Raw genomic sequence first — 17,052 nt, forward strand, 5'->3', positions numbered from 1 at the left:
CCACCCCCCTCCCCCTTGGCAACCATAAGTCTGTTCTCTGTATCTGTGAGTCTGTTTCTGTTATAAGAAACACTTTTCAAAAGGAAAAATCATAAGTTCATACTATTTCCAATTCACCTTTAATCTTACATGGATTCTACTTACTCTGAAAATCATTCATAACAACTCTAATATTGGTTTTTACCTGTAATATACAAGAATAGTTTGAAAGGAATAATATCTGTATTTCTACTAGCAATAAGACACTGAATGAAGTTTAAGACTTCTTTGTAAATCTATTTATCCTGAGAGCATATTCTTCGGTGAATGTACAGTGAAAACAGTATTTTCTAAAGTCATTAAATTAATTACTTGGTGCAATTATACCACCAACTTAATATACAGTTAGGTAATTTGCTTCAGTTGTTTTCAAATTTTAGGAATCGCATTTTTCTTTTGAGTTTAAAATTATTTTGAATATGTAAAATATATATATATGATTCTAAAGTCAAAACTATATAGTCAAGGTATATTCATCAGAGTACTTTGCTTGCATGCCTGTCCTTTCCACCTGTTTTCCCCCCTCCCAAATGTATACAAATATGTATTTGTAGTTCACCTATCTAAAAAAATAGCATACTATACTGCTCTGCACCTTGGTTGTGCTTTTGTTGCTGTTTAAAGCTGACATATTTTCTGGAGATATACGAGACATATTTTCTGGAGATGGCCCTCATTCTTTTTCAGAGTTGCATAGTGTTTCATTGTATGGGTCTACCCCAGTTTATTCAGCTAGTCCCCTACTTATGGTTATTTGGTTTGTTTCCAGCCTTTTGCTATTACAAATAATAGTGCAGTGAAAAACCTTGTGCATAAGTCATTTTATATTTTGGGAAGGATTTCTGGAATTGGAATTTCTGGGTCAAATGTATATTGTAATTACACACAGTATATAAACATATATGTAATTTTGCTAGGGATTATCAAATTCCCTTCCATAGGTACTGTTTACACAGCATTTTACATTCTTACTGGTAATATGTACCATCCCTGTTCTCTAGCCTGCCAACCCAGTAGGTGGTCAAACTTTTGGATTTTTGCTAATCAGATTATTGCCTCCTTTTATCATTCTGCCCCAAGATATATGCCACGCTTTCATCTACTTTTGGAAGAACTCTCTTAGCATAAACAATAGGTGATTGTTTTGAGGGTGATAGCAGGGTGGCTGCAGTATCCCTATCTATTTCCACTCACCTAATCATGGAAATGCCAAAGCCCAAAGCATACACCATCCGTGTTAAGACCTTGTATTTCCAAAGGCTGGTTCGAGTTTCTGGCCAAAGAAAAGGACATCAAATATGACCTCACTTCTTTCTAAGGTCAGCAGAATGCAGAGAGACAGCAAGTGAAGTCCACTAGTACTTTACCAGCTTCAGGATCTTTAGAAAGGTGAAGCAGGAACTGTGACCATCTTTTGTCAGCTTTCTGTCTCCAGAAAAATCCCAATGCCAAGGAGATGTCCCTGTGTATGGCTGGAGGTTTCCACAGATTGTAGAGTGACTACTCTCTAATCTGCAGGGCTGCTCACACCCAGGACCTCTTCTGCTGCTTTGTAGGAGTAAATGTCATGGATGGGAATTTTTTTCTTTCAGCATCTCCCATTTCCCTGTATTCTTATGGGCGATTTGGCCCCCCAGGGGACATTTGGCCAGGTCCTTAGACAAATCTGGTTGGAGAGGGGTACTACTGGCACCTAGTGAGTAGAAGCCAGGGATGCTGCAAAACATCTACTATGCACAGGACAGCCTTCACCCCCGGCCCCCTGCCTACCATAAAAAAGGATTATTTGCTCCAAAATGTCATTAGTGCCAAGGTAAGGAACCCTGCTGTATTCTTCCTTTATGCACACATTCACAGACATCCTCAAAATGACTATCATCAGTGACAGAGGAAGGGCAGAGTCACAGATTCTCCCTCTCTGCACCTCCAGAAGTCACTAGCAATTCAGATATCTCTTTAGTCAGACTCTAAGGAGTTATGTATTTATCTGGAAGATTAAATAATAAATACAATTTTAACCTTCTAAAAACTGATTATCATTAGGTATAATGCAAACTTTTAACTCTAAGAATAAAGGAAAGTGCTATTTATTTAAAGTAAATGGGACTAAAAGTCCCATGAATAATCAAAAACTTGGTTAATAGAGTATGACCAGAGAATAATGCTCTTGGCTTCTGTGGAGAAATTAAAGTACATGCTGTGAATTGGTATTAAGGAAATTGCATGAAACGTTAGTCTTAAAGTACCATGCTGCTAAAGAAACAGCCTCAGGTGCACAATATATCACATTCAGTCCTTATCTCCCTTCCTTTTTTTCATGACTTCTTTCACCTTGGATAACCCAGAAGCTCAGGCCTTGGAACTTTTTAGAATGGTAAGGTATCTCACTCTCCACATTTATTTTCATCTAGAACAGACCTGAATTTTATTGCCGGGAGTGTGTTATCTCTTTCACAGGAATTGTTTTTGAACTTCGGCCTGCCTTATTTATTGGGCCAGACTGTTTTTAATACTTATGAGCATAATTCACTTTATCTAAAATGTACCCTTGAAAAGTTATACCTAAACTGAATTTTTGGAAATAAAATTGGATTGTTAAATCACAAGGGAAATTTGCCATTCGAAGGGAGTCTGAGGCTAAACCTTTTTAGAGAAAGCATCTTTTGTGCAAAGTGAATAATTACTCCTTAATTTTCCCATTTTTAAGTCTGAATTTTTTTATGTAGCCCGAGTCGAGTCCAGTATTAGGCATGATGCTAATTTTAAAAATATCAATCATGAATTTGAAAGGATTTTGAAAGTTAAAGAGAGTTTTACAAGCTATTTTTTTAGGGTGTAAAACTCGGTAATATATCTTTATTATTAACAAGGGTTTGTTAACACTTGTTTTGGGTGATGAGAAAGGGAGCGGGATGCTAGACATACATGATAAAGAATAGGTAGCATTACAGGACCACACTGACAACAATGAGAAGTGGTTGGTAACCTGTTACTTAGACAGTAATGTTGTAGCTAAGAACATGGATTCAGAAACCAGATTACCTGGGTTTACTTTCCTGCCTAGTGTGACCTTAGGCAATTTACACGACTTGGCTGTGCCTCGGTTTCCTCATGTGAAACACGGAGAATACTAATATTATCTACTTAACGGGGTTGTTTTGAGGATTAAATGAACTAATACATGGGCTGTATGTAAGTGGAAGCACTAGAGTCAGTGGTAGTTTTGGATTCTCGACGGTGAGCGGAGCTTCCTTCTAGAAGTGTCTCTCTGCACCCTTTCAGGGGGCACTGCTGGTTCTGCCTGAGCTGTACACAGGGGAACTGAGGCTCAGTGAGGCGGCCAGAGACAAGGAATGAGGACACACCCTGGGGAAATAAAAAACAAAAAACACCCTTTCTGCGGGGCTACGCCACCTTTCCTAGGTTGGGAGCAGAGGTCACGAGCGCTCAGCCCCACGTCCGGATTCTGCCTCCCACCTCACTCCACATGAGCCGTGGCCCACAGCTCCTGAAGCCCCACAGTCCGAGAAGCGGCCCTCACGCCAGTCCACCACCACTGCCAGGGCTTGGCGGCCGATGGCTTCCCAGAAGAGCTGGCGCCTCCGCCTGAGCCCCTCCTTCCGGAGGGCTGGGGGCCGCGAAAAGACCATTAGTAGACACCGACCCTCGTTCACGACACATATTTATGCGTGCCTACTCTGCGCTGGTCGCTGGGAATTCTACGACGATTCTGACTCGTCCCAGATTCAAGGGGCTGCAGCACCACTCGGGGCCCACAACCCAGACTCTGTCACCCTCTGTCCTCGTAGGGACGAGAAAGTGGGAGGAGCTGATGTTTTCATCCCACCTCGCCTTCCGGGGTTCACCTCCAAAGCCCCGCCCCTCCGGGCCGTTCACGGCTGCGCCGTAAAGTAGGAAAAAATTCTTTGCCGCAGAACAGCCCTCCTCCGTCTTTACGGCAAGCCGCGTTTGACGCTCACAATATGGCGCTCCCCACTTAGGCAGTGCTGTGACTGCTACCCTAGATGGCCGTGGGCAGCGCTGACTTGGGGCTGTTGTCTGTCTAACCCAGGCTGCAGAAAGCTGCAGTTAAAGTTCGTTTCTGGTCACGGCTCCAGAAACCCACCCTCCTCTGAGGGTCAAGAAGCGCTGCTTCCTTCTAGTTCCCGCAAGTTCCTCATCTGCTCCTAGCTTGTTTCCCGCGCCACCTCCGGACACCCTCAAGTCCCTGACACCCCCAGACTCAAACTATGAGCCTTCGGCAGCTGCTTTTGCGCTTGCCCTGTTATCTCGGGGCCTCGGGGCCCCGACGTGGCCCCCTCGACACCATCTCCTCGGTGGTCTCCTGGCGTGGTCAGTCCTCCAGGTCCCCGGCCCACTGGAACCAAGTGGTGTCAGAGGCGGAGAAGATCGTGGGCTACCCCACGTCCTTCATGAGCCTCCGCTGCTTGCTGAGCGACGAGCTCAGCAACATCGCTATGCAGGTGCGGAAGCTGGTGGGGACTCAGCACCCTCTGCTTACCACAGCCAGGTGAGCTACTCCCTCTCGCCCTGACACACTCGCACCCACTCGGATCCTTTTTCCTGGCCTATACACCCTTTCCTCCCTCTCTCAGACTGACTGCCTGCCCTTTTTACCTCTTCCTTTCCTCAGCCATCCTAGGCATTCGATGTTGTGTCTTCTCTACTCACCTTAACTTACTAACTGTTTGCGGAGAAAGAATGAGAACACGTGCGCTTTTCGCGTTTTTGCTTCTTAACTACTGAAGGTGAAGTCACAGTGATTTGTGGAGAAATCGAGTAGGGATGTGGGTTTGAGTCGCTTCCTAGAAATAGTCTTTTAAAAGTGGGATAGGTTTGTTTTTGGTTCCGCATTATTCGAGAGGTCACCTCTAAAAAGAATGGGGAGGGGGAGATAGGCCGAAAGTTAGTTACTTGCAACGTTTGTCTCAGGCTTGAAGTAGGAATTTATCTAGTCAGTAGTCATTTTCCTCTCGGGATTTTTGTCACTTATGCTGAACTACTACTGTGAAATCTGCCATTAGGACTTTAAGGACCACAACTTTTGGTTCCATTTTTAAAAACTCCAACTTTTTATTAATAAATAATTTCAAACATACTGAGAATTTGCAAGAATAAAAATAATACAAAGAACATAACTTTATAATCATATTCACCTATGGTATACATACACACGTATACTCTTAACATGTATATGTAAACAGAATACATACATACACACACACACACACACACAGATATTTTTCCTGAATCATTTCGGGGTACATTGCATATGTCATGGTCCTTTACCCCCAAGTACTTCATTTCATAAGCATAGGGATATTCTTTACATAACTACATTAATCAACTTACTTTTAATATTGGTATCGTACTGTTATTTAATCTACCATTGATAGTCCACTTTTGTTAATTGACCCAATAATGTTTTTTTTATAGCATTCTTTCCTCTTTAGTACAGGATTCAGCCTAAGATGAGGTATTACTTTAGTTGTCATGTCTCTTTAGTCTCCTTCAATTGAGAATATTTCCACAGTTCTTCACTTTTATGACTGGAGCATTGGTTCTCAAATGGTGCAGTCTGCCCACTAGGGAACATTTGGCAGTGTATGGAGATGTCGCAACTGGGGCATGCTACTGGTGTTAAGTAGGTAGAGGCCAGGGATGTTGTTAAACACCCTGCAATGCCCAGGACAGCCCCCTACAATGAAGTATTAGGTGCACCAAGATGTCAGTAGTACCAAGGTGGAGAAATCCTGGACAAAAATTATCTTTTTAAAAAATGTTTTCTTTAAAAAAAAAAACAAAAAAACACTTTTGAAATAATTGGAGATTCACATGCAGTTGGAAGAAATAATGCAGAGAGAGCCAATGTACCCTTTATGCAGTTTCTCCCCCCAAGCAGGTTATCGACACTGATACAGTCAAGATGCAGAACGTTTCCATCACTACAAGGATCCCTCACGTTGCCCTTTTATAGCCACCCTCACTTCCCTTGCTCATCCTCTTGCTTTAACTTTTTATGAGACACTTGCTATTTCTTTGTTACTAGTTACCAAATAGCAATAGTAGAGTGATTTTATTTATTGGCATCATTCCCAGTTATCAGGAATGTCATTTTATGAGTAGGCTAAACTTGTCCTGAAGCTGGAATGTTAGTTCTCCAGAGATTCTAGATGATACACACTCAAAACACACATACGTATATATTTTAAAGCTTAATAATGAAACGAATGAGCTTACCACCCAATTGAAGAAGTGTAACTTTATCAATCCTATTGAACCTTCTCTCTTCACTGGTCCATCTCCCTGATCCCCACTATACTGAGTTTTGTGTTTATTTTTCCTTCAAAAATTACACGAGTGTTTCCTTAAATAGTAATGTGTATAATTTTGCTCATTTTTGAAATTTACAAATATACTAGTTTATTGCATGCAGTCCTTTATGACTTGCTTTTAAATTCGACATTGTTTCTGAGATTTATCCCTGTTATGTTTAAATATACTTCATTAGTTTTTCACTGGTGTGTAAAATCCTGCTGTGTAAATATACCACAGTCTTCTTTCGATCAGCATTTGGGTTGTTTGCAGTTTTTGGTGCTATGAAAAGTGCTGCTGTGAATATGCAGCACGCGTCTCCTGGTGTACTTGTCTTGAGAGAATAAAGGCGTGTGTGCACATGTGTTCAGCTTTAGGAGATAGTAAATTGTTTTCCGAAGTGGTTGTACCAGTGTATGTTCTCACTAGCAGTGTCTGAGTTCAGGTTACTCTGTGTTCTCACAACACACGAACCATGAAGTCTCTTAATTTTTGCTAATCAAATAGTGGGTTTTTCTGTATGTGATGGGAATGATAGTGTTAGTGGTGGAGGTTGTAGTAGTACAGCCAGCCCTCCGGATCTGTAGGTTCCACAACCACAGATTGAACCAAGTGTGGATCGAAAATATGCAGGGGAAGAAAAATTTCAGAAAGTTCCAAAAAACAGAACTTGAATTTGCTGTGCACCAGCAACTATTTTTATAGCATTAACATTGTATTTACAACTATTTACATAGAATTTACATTGTATTAGGTATTGTAGGTAATCTAGAGATGATTTAAAGTAGAGGGGAGGATGTGCCTTGGGTTATATGCAAATACTATGCCATTTTATACGAGGGACTTGAGCATCCTTGGATTTTCATATCCGTGGGGGTTCCTGGCTCCAATCCTCCTGGACTGTATATTACATTGTGCAGATGCATATTGTAGTCTCTGTAATAAAGTGCTGAAGTGAAAAGGGCAGAACTGGAAAGAGCCTTATTAATGTATGTATTCTGAGAATTGCAGTTCATCTACTTAAATTTCAGAGCAGCATTTGGGGTCTTAGAGAAGATTCCTTTGAGGGCACCAGAGACACACTAGATGAAAGCTTGTAAGACTGATGGCTCTGAAACTTCCCTGACTGTATGTAGCCTACCCCGCCTGCCTAGTCCCATATTACAGTGAAAGAATTGAAGAGGAACAAAATAGTAAGTTTCAGCAATGTTGTAGTAACATATATAGATTATTTTGTAAGAAAAGGAGGAGCTAATCTACATATAGTTTTATTACATTTATTTAAATTATTTAAACAGTCTAAACTCACAGGCAGCTAATGAACAAAAAACTTTTGGGGAGGGGGTCGTGCATATATCTGTTTTAGCAAAGAAGCAGGCATCTGATCCATAGGGTAGGCAGATTGTGGTTATTGTAAATTATAGCTAAAAAACATGGATTAAGCAGCTATATTGTTTCACGTACTGCACCTTACTTTGTTGAAATCTTGTGAGCAAAGCATTGATAATTAAGAGAGAGAGCCTCTCAGTATGCTATCCAAAGGACACAAATACCCCATAGAGTTAATATAGTTAGGACCATAGGAAATTGGATTTGGTAAATTCCTTTACTAGTTCCATTTTACATTATTTGCTTAAATCAATATTCTAATCCCTTGGGTCATTTTACTTTTTGGGTAGATATACATGGTATTGATATATTAGGGGTGAATCATATCTTATGGCCCTAAAATTTAGATGTATTGTGACATTTTTGGCAAACAGAAGGAGAAAAAAAGGAAATCACCATAATTCAGTATTCACTACCTTCTCTTTCTTTACCTAAGTTATCTCACCAAGAAAAAGGAAAAAAGCCTAGAAGTATACTTTTATAACAATTTAATTGAGAAATGAGATTAAATTTAAAATCTTGAGATTTAGTGAGATAATGATCTTATTACTAGGAACAATGTAGCAATTAGCTAATTTTTTACTCTTGTTCTAGATGTTCTAATTTCTCTGTGTTGTAAGTTCCAATTAGATAAATAATCCTTAATTCAGTGTTTATTGAAGCTTATGGAGGAATATAAAGAATTCTAAAACATGGACCATGTCCTTTGAGAATAGACATTGTGTTGGACACAAATATATTTACAAATATCAAAAGGAGGTAAATGACTTGTTACTAATGAGTAGTAGAGATATATTAGCTATTGCATTTAGAGATACTGAAGTGGCCTGGCGAAAGGTAAACCCTGTATGATATTACTTATATGTGGAATAAAATATAAAACAATCTAGTGAATATAACAAAAAAAGAAACAAATTCACAGGTACAGAAAACAATCTGGTGGTTACTAGTAAGGAGAGGGAAGGGGGAGGGGCAAGATAAGGGTAGGGGATTAAGAGGTACAAACTACTAAGTATAAAACAAGCTACAAGAATATGTTGTATAACACAGGGAATATAGCCAATATTTTATAATAACTGTGAATGGGGTATAACCTTTAAAAATTGTGATTCACTATGTTATACACCTGAAACATACACTATTGTACATTAACTATACCTCAGTAACAAAAATAAAAAAACTAAAGTGGCTGGAATAGTAGAGAATCTTTCATGAAGAAACTGGGATGTGATTGGGATAGATGGATAGAAATTACATGGGTAGTGTTTTAGAGTGGTGGTACTATATTACAATTTTTTTTCTTCTTGATTCTTTTTTCTTCTTTCTTAGGCTGTCATACCTCTACTAGGCATAGGGAAGACCTTAAAAGCAAGAATAAGCAGTACAGTAAAGTAAAATGAACAGCATGAATGGAGCTAGAATAGCTAAAACAATATTGAAAAAAAAACCAAGAAAGTGGAAGGAGTCATTCTACCTTATGTTAAGCCTAATATATATAGCTTAATTGAGCAAGACAGTGTGATATTGGCAGAGGAATAGACAGATTGAGGGAACAGAATAGAGAACTCAGAAATAGATCAACACAAATAATACCCAGTTGATTTTTGACAAAGGTGCAAAAGCAATTCAATGGAGGGAGAATAGTCTTTTCAACAAATGGTGCTGGAACAATTGGACAGTATAGGCAAGAAAATGAACCTTGACCTAAACCTCACACCATATTAAAAAAAAGGTCTATGTAAAATGGAATTAAATGTGAAATGTAAAGCTATAAAACTTAAGAAAACATAGGAGAACATTTTTGGGACCTAGGGCTAGGTTAAACAGTTCTTAGACATGAAACCAAAAATGCAGTTCATTAAAGAAAAAATATAATAATTGGACTTCATCAAAATTGAAAATTTTGCTCTGCAAAAAGACCTTGTAATAGGATGAAAAGGTTAGGCACAGGAAGAAAATATTTGCAAATCACTATCTGAAGAAGGACTTGTATCCAGAATATGTAAAGAACTCTCTAAACTCAGTGGTAAGAGAACGAACAATACAATTAGGAAATGGGCAAAAAGAGCCTATAAAGATGGCAAGTAAGCATATGAAAAGTTGTTCAACATTATTAGCCATTAGAAAAATGTAAGTTAAAACCATGATGAGATACCACTACAAACCTATTAGAATGGCTAAAATAAAAAATACAATATGAAGTCCTGGTGAGAAACTAGATTTCTCATACATTGCTGATGGGAATGTAAAAATGATACAGCCACTCTGGAATACAGCGTGGCAATTTTTTATAAAATTAAACATACACTTAACATACAACCCAGCTATCACACTTGTGAGCATTTATCCCAGAGAAATAATAACTCATATCAAAACCTATCATGAATGCTTGTAGCAACCTTATTTGTAACAGCCCAAAACTGGAAACAACCCATATGTCATTCAAAAGTGAGTGGTTGAACAAACTGTGGTACAACCATACAATGGAATACTACTCAACAATGAAAAGAAATGAACTATTAATGTGAATATACTTAACACTACCAAACTGTATACTTAAAAATAGCTAAGATGGTAAATTTTATGTGTATTTTACCACAACTAAGGAAAAAGCCAATTTCAAAAGTATGATTCTATTTATACAACATTTTCAAAATGACAAAACTATAGCGATAGAGAACAGATTAGTGGCTACTAAGTCATAAACTGTGGGGAACAGGGAGGAGTGTAAATACAAAGGAGTATATTGTGGTGATGGAACAGTTTAGTATCGTGATTGTGATGGTAGGTACATGAATCAATACATGGTATAAAGTTGTGTAGAACAGTATATACCTACACACAAACGAATACAGGTTTTTGAAAAGTGCTGAAAATGGAATAAGGTCTGTAGTTTTGTTAACAATAATATACCAATGTTAATTTTTAGGTTTTGATATTGTACTACAGTTATATATTGGGGGAAGCTGGATGAAAGATACATAAGGACTTTTTATACAGTCAGTCCTTAACCACGAGTTCTGTGTCTGTGGATTCAGCCAACCATGGATTGAGAATATTTGGGGGAAGAAAATTCCCCAAAAGCAAAACTTGAATTTGCTGAGCCAGGCAACTATTTATATATAACATTTACATTGTATTTACTACTATTTACATGATATTTACATTGTATTAGGTATTGTAAGTAATCTAGAGATGATTTAAAGTATACTGGAGGGGGCTTCCCTCGGGGGCTTCCCTCGGGGGCTTCCCTCGTGGCACAGTGGTTAAGAATCCGCCCGCCAATGCAGGGGACATGGGTTCGAGACCTGGCCCGGGAAGATCCCATGTGCTGAGGAGCAACTAAGCCTGTGTGCCACAACACTGAGCCTGCACTCTAGAGCCCGTGAGCCACAACTACTGAAGGCCACGTGCCTAGAGCTCGTGCTCTGCAACAAGAGAGGCCACGGCAATGAGAAGCCCGTGCACCGCAGAAGAGTAGCCCCCACTCGCCGCAACTACAGAAAGCCCGTGTGCAGCAACGAAGACTCAATGCAGACAAAAAAAAAAAAAAAATAGTATACTGGGGCTTCCCTGGTGGCACAGTGGTTGAGAGTCCGCCTGCCGATGCAGGGGGCGCGGGTTCGTGCCCCGGTCAGGGAGGATCCCACGTGCCGCGGAGCGGCTGGGCCCGTGAGCCATGGCTGCTGAGCCTGCGCGTCCAGAGCCTGTGCTCCGCAACGGGAGAGGCCACGGCAGTGAGAGGCCCGCGTACCGCAAAAAAAAAAAAAAAAAAAAAAAATAGTATACTGGAGGATGCACATAGGTTATATGCAGATACTATGCCCTTTTATAAAAGGGACTTGAGCAACACAAATTTTGGTGTCCTCAGGGGGTCCTGTAACCAAATGCCCCTGTGGATACCTAGGGAAGACTGTACTATTTTTGCATCTTTCTGTGAGTCTATAATTATTTCGTTATTTTGAAAAGCTAAAAGAAATCACTTTGAAAAGAGAGAGAGTGGATGGATGGATGGATGAATGAACAAACAGTAAGTAAGCCTAGGAGACAGGAGGCTTGTATGTTCTAGTTTCATCTCTGTCAGTAGGTAACAGTGTGACCTTAGGCAAGTTATTCCATCTCTGGGCTGTAGTTTCCTAAGCAGTGAAGTAGAAAGTTTGACTAAATGATTTCCAAAAGTGTTGCCAATTCTGGACTAGTAGAAATTAGTGTTGTAACTGAACATAGCAGCTAAGGGAGCTATTGTCACTTCTCAGTCAGGGAATGAGCAGATTGAATGCAGTATGTATTGATAGTACAAATCTATCATCCTTTTCCTACTGTTTAAAAATCCTGAAAGCTCAGAAAAAATGTTTTCTTAGACTCATAAATCTGACCTGAACTGATGTGAGATCATTTATAGTCGTCTTTATCCCACTTAATGTGAATGTTCTTGCATTTTGCTACAGAAATATTCATGTGTTTGATTACAGGGTGCTGCCCCAGATTTTTCTGGAGTGCTGGGTGAATTGCACCTTTCTAAAATCGAAAAATTTCAAATTCTGAACGACGTTTGGTTTCAAGAACTTTGGATGAGGGATTGTGGACCTGTCCAAGCTAGACAGTGGTATTATATGTAGGATGATGTCAAAGTCCAGGTATGTGATGTGGATGGGTAGTGTGGGAGAGGTTGTGACAGTGCATCAATCCCCACTTTCTCCCAGTACAGCTTGAACCCTATGGGCCATTACTATCTTGCTAATTAAATGTAATTATCCATTTGTGCAAAATATATATTTTTAGTCACTTAAATTTCTATAAATCAGTATTATTTTTAAGTACTTCTAGCTTTTATAAATTCACTGCATATACTATCTACTGTCAAGAACTTAAGAGCTTTTAATAAACATATGGAGGACACTTAATTGTTTCAAAGATAATAACAATGCTTTTTTTCATATAGAATTGGTTAAATTCTTGTTATTTAACATAGCTAAGTCCATTGAGCAATGTGGCTTTGTGTTCATTGATTACTCTTGACAGATTTGGCTCTTAGGATTAAATTTTTGTTTAAATATTCTGTCTTTTTACTTTTGCCTTGGAAAAACTGTGATCTCTATTTTAGATTTAGATAGATGGGATCAATTTGGTATGCATTTGTTGGAGACAAATTATGACATTTAGTCTCTCTCTTAGAGGGTATTGATTCCTGGGTAGAGACTTTTTGTTCCTGACTGAGTTCACTAGTTACTTAGCTACCTAAAAAACCTTATTAGTCTTTTTCTGCATGGTAAACTTCTTTAGAGCTCTGTGAATTTATTATTAGAAATTTAATTTTAGTCTCTCCCATGTTTATGAAAGACCCTTTCTAGATTCAGTTCTGTAATTACTGTACTGAAAGCCTACATTACTTATGAAGGACTTTTTCTTGGAAGACTTTGAGAAAATTATAAATTTTAATTCATTCCACAAATATTTGAGGTGCTCTGGGCATGGATATACAAATAAGAATAAGACATAGTTGCTGCCCTTCAGGAATTCGTGAGAGGCAGTATAGTGAGCATGAGCTCTGGAATCAGACTGTTTAGATGCATATCCTGCCTCTACCACTGCCAAGGTATGGGATCTCAGGCAATTTACTTTACCTCTCTGTGCCTTAGTTTCCTCATTTGTAAAATGAGGATAATAATAGTACCCATATCTTAGGGTTTTATGAAGAGTAAATGGGCAAGTATAGGCAAAGTACTTAGAGGAGTACCTGGAACATAGAAAGTAGTCACATGTTAGCAGTTACCATTATTATTAGAAAGTCATTTTAGTGGGGAGACATGCAAATAGAGGATATTGAGATATATGCTGTAGTATGTGTGAACAATATGCTGTAGAGGCAGAGAAAGAGGAAAAAATCTCTCTCTAGAGAAAATTGAAGACTTCCAAAGTTAAGGTGATATAAGAGTTGGGTCATGTTGGATGGGAAGAACATGACCAAGGCAGGGAAAAATAAGCCACAAGGAGTTGCCTAGCAAAGTGTCAGGAAGTAGTAGTTTGGGGTATGCTGAACAAGGGATAGACGAGGCAAAAAGGATAGATTGGAAATGTCTGCTTCTGCTAAGCTAGAATAATATGCTGTAAACAAATAGAAAACTGGATAAAATATATATGAAACAACTATATTCTGCTTAGAGTACAAGGAGCACAGGATTGTGATCCCTGTGAGTGAGAAAACAAATGAGGTGAGAGCTGTGATCACTGACTTTCTGCTGAGAGGTACTTTCCAAATAGCAGCACAGAGAGGGGGAACTCGAGCAGAGGGTGCTGGCACTGCTGAGTTGAAGAGACGGATCAGATCTGGGGGAGGCTGAGGCAGCTGGAAATTGTGGGACAGAATGCAGAAGAGGAGAGAGCATGCACAGAAAGGCTTCAGAAATCTAAGGTGCCCACTTGAGTCTGTTATTGAAAACTAAGCAGCACACACATAGGATGCTTGGGCGCTATAAGCTGTACAACTGTCAGAGTTCTCCCAGAGCTGGGACACGTGCAAGTTCTGACTGGACAATGTGGAAAGAACTTGTTGAACAGCTGGGCACTCTAGAGAAGTGCCCAGAACTTTACCCAGAAAAGTTATGCCTTAGTAATGGGACCAGTGGTATTCTTAATTCCTACTTAACATTAGCTCAGAGCTAGTAGGTAATAATCCTCAAGAGGATTGGGTATTTTCCTTTTGCCAACTCATCATTACCTGGGTAATGGCCAGAGATGCATTTGGGAAAAAAATCTTCCAGAGGGATTTGGCCTCCTCTTCATTCAAGAACTGTGGGTCTTAGATTTGAGTGAGAGGCCAAGACTCTCCACTGTAGCGTCTCAGAGAGGTCTCTGTTCACTAGACCTGGAGTTGTTTGTTTTTGGTTATTTAAATCAAAACATCTTAGTGGGATGGCTATTGATTTGAATTCTTGAATCTGACCAATTAAATATGGACAGGGATTTCTGCCTATCACAACGAAGCCTGAGATTACCTAATATTCCCAATATCCACCTTGCTGCCTGTGAGAGTCACCATGCCTACTTTGCTTCTGGCAGTTAACTGCTACCACCAGACCTAGCCTCCCCTGGGCTTCTCTCATTGCTTTTTGGGTTCAGGGAGTCCATTTCATTTGTAGTCCCTCCCACCCAAATCTTTAGCCCTTTCTAGAAGCCACTAAAGTGATTAGTAATGATTGTGGTATGCTCCTCACCAATCTTTTTCTTGTGTCAAGAGTTAAGAGAGAATCTTGTCGGCCCAGTCAGGAGACCTGGTAAAAGCAGTGTGTTAAATAAATAAAAGTTTCATATAGTTTGAATAGAGAATAGTGGTGAGAGAATAGCATCTTTACCATAGGATTCCCTTGTTCCAAAGAACCGCCCCAGACGGTCAGAACCATTTTCATTACTGGGAATTGCAATTTAGTTTAAGTCAAGTACCATCACCTGTCATAGTAAATTAATGCCACTTTGAATAAGTTTTGTATTCAATTTGTAATTTTATTTATTTTAGTTGTTTAAGAACCATAACCATACAGTGTTTATAACTTTTATATTAATACATATTTAAATAACATTTTAATAAAAATCATTTAAGGCAATACTGGATGACTGAATTTTTACCCTTTAAAAATATTCCAAATGTTACTCAAGGTTGAGGAATACTGACTAGTCTGTGTTCTTAATTCTGGGCCCAGTTAATAAAGATAAGTTGGTTGTAGGTTCTTAAGTGCTATAATACTTAATTCTTTGTGGTTAGATTCTAATGAATTAGGATTCAGACATCCACATCTCTTTTCTCATATTGCTCGTTACTGCTGTATTGCCAAATGCTTTTCATCAATATTGTATTCTATAATTGTTCCTTCTTTATTCTTCTATAGGATTCAGAATCTTCTTGTGTGTGTGTACGTGTTTTACACACCTTGGACGTTCTTTAGTTACCAAAATTTACTTATCTGTGTTTGTGGTTTTAAGAGTTTAATGAATGTTTTCCCAAGAATAGCTACCCTAGAGTAGGTTTTAAAAATGGGTACTAGATGTTAACTATTCAGATAGTTGTTTCTGATTTAATACTTATCCGAAGTTCTAGATACAAATCTTTAGTTTATGGAGTGCAGCTGGATTTGCTTTTCTTCCTGTGACTCACCAAAGTCTTCTCAAAGCCTTTCATTTTTTTCTATTTTTGTGCACTGAAACTTCATTTTAACAGATATTTTAAAATAGCTTTAAAAATTACCATTCTCTTGGAATCTCCTTGGAAGTTTATTTCATTTGCTCCAGAGATTTTTTTTTTTAGCAAACTGAATTGGTTTTGTTTCCACAATTGTGAGGCTAGAGATACTTCTAGTGAATATTATATCATATTCTAAAAACCTAGCAGTAGTGTTTTGAATTTTTCAAGCATTGGTAATTTGCATGAGCATATTCTTTATAGTGTTTAATAATTACAGGGCTTTTTTTTTTTTAGCTTCAGACTTTTCCTTTATTATTTTTCTTCTGTAAATACAAAGCACTGAGTTCCAAAGTAAAAAAATAAACAAAAGGCTACATTGAGAGTGATAATCCATACTCCAGAATATGGTTACATGTAAAACAAACATATAAAATACATATATATTATTCACATATAAAATAAGCATGATCACATATGTAATAAACTGATATTTTGTAGCTCTAATATCTACCTTCCAACTTTGTAATGCAATGAACTAAGAAAGTCCCACCAGGTGGGAATTGTCTCACTTCTAGTCTTGTCCAGACCATCACTTTCATTATCTTGGTTCTGTATGTGGACTGATCAGCACTTGATTCTTAATGACCTTCCATAGTATTCAGTCTCTGCATTGGCAGGGTTGCCTCCTTATACATTAAAATTCTTATACTAAATGTAGATAATTCTCAATGTATCTGTCTATAGTTTAAGGAAATAAAGTGTTTACATCGGCTGTATTCTTTTTCTCTCTTGCTATCCTTGAATGGCATTTTACTCAGACATATTTCTTGAATGCCTATGCAGGGTAGTGTGCGAGCTAGTGGATGAATAAAATAGATATGGTTTTTGCACTTGTCACATTCACAACTCCTCCATAAATAAAGGCTCCACTGGAACAGAAGGTACGTTGGTCTTCACGTTGGTGTTCTTCAATATGCCACCTTATAAATGCCTGTGAATCACTTGAGAAATGATCTCTCTCTGCATTGGTGTGTCTTTGCTCGTAGGGGGCTTGGGATGGGGAAATACTCCTCCCTTCCTAAGACAGTTTGTGTGGGACATTAATGAGATTC

At 38.7% G+C, this 17,052-nt stretch overlaps 1 protein-coding gene across 1 annotated transcript in view; it reads left to right on the top strand.

Moving 5' to 3' along the window:
- Positions 1-3,956: 3,956 nt before the first annotated feature.
- Positions 3,957-17,052, top strand: part of PDSS2 (decaprenyl diphosphate synthase subunit 2) — a 253,866-nt gene continuing 240,770 nt past the window's right edge. The window contains exon 1 of the mRNA XM_065888771.1: positions 3,957-4,570. Coding sequence (XP_065744843.1) covers positions 4,290-4,570 — 281 coding nt within the window. The 5' untranslated portion in view covers positions 3,957-4,289. The remainder of the gene's footprint in view (positions 4,571-17,052) is intronic.

Source organism: Phocoena phocoena, chromosome 12, assembly GCF_963924675.1.
Source record: "Phocoena phocoena chromosome 12, mPhoPho1.1, whole genome shotgun sequence".
Lineage (NCBI taxonomy): Eukaryota > Metazoa > Chordata > Mammalia > Artiodactyla > Phocoenidae > Phocoena > Phocoena phocoena.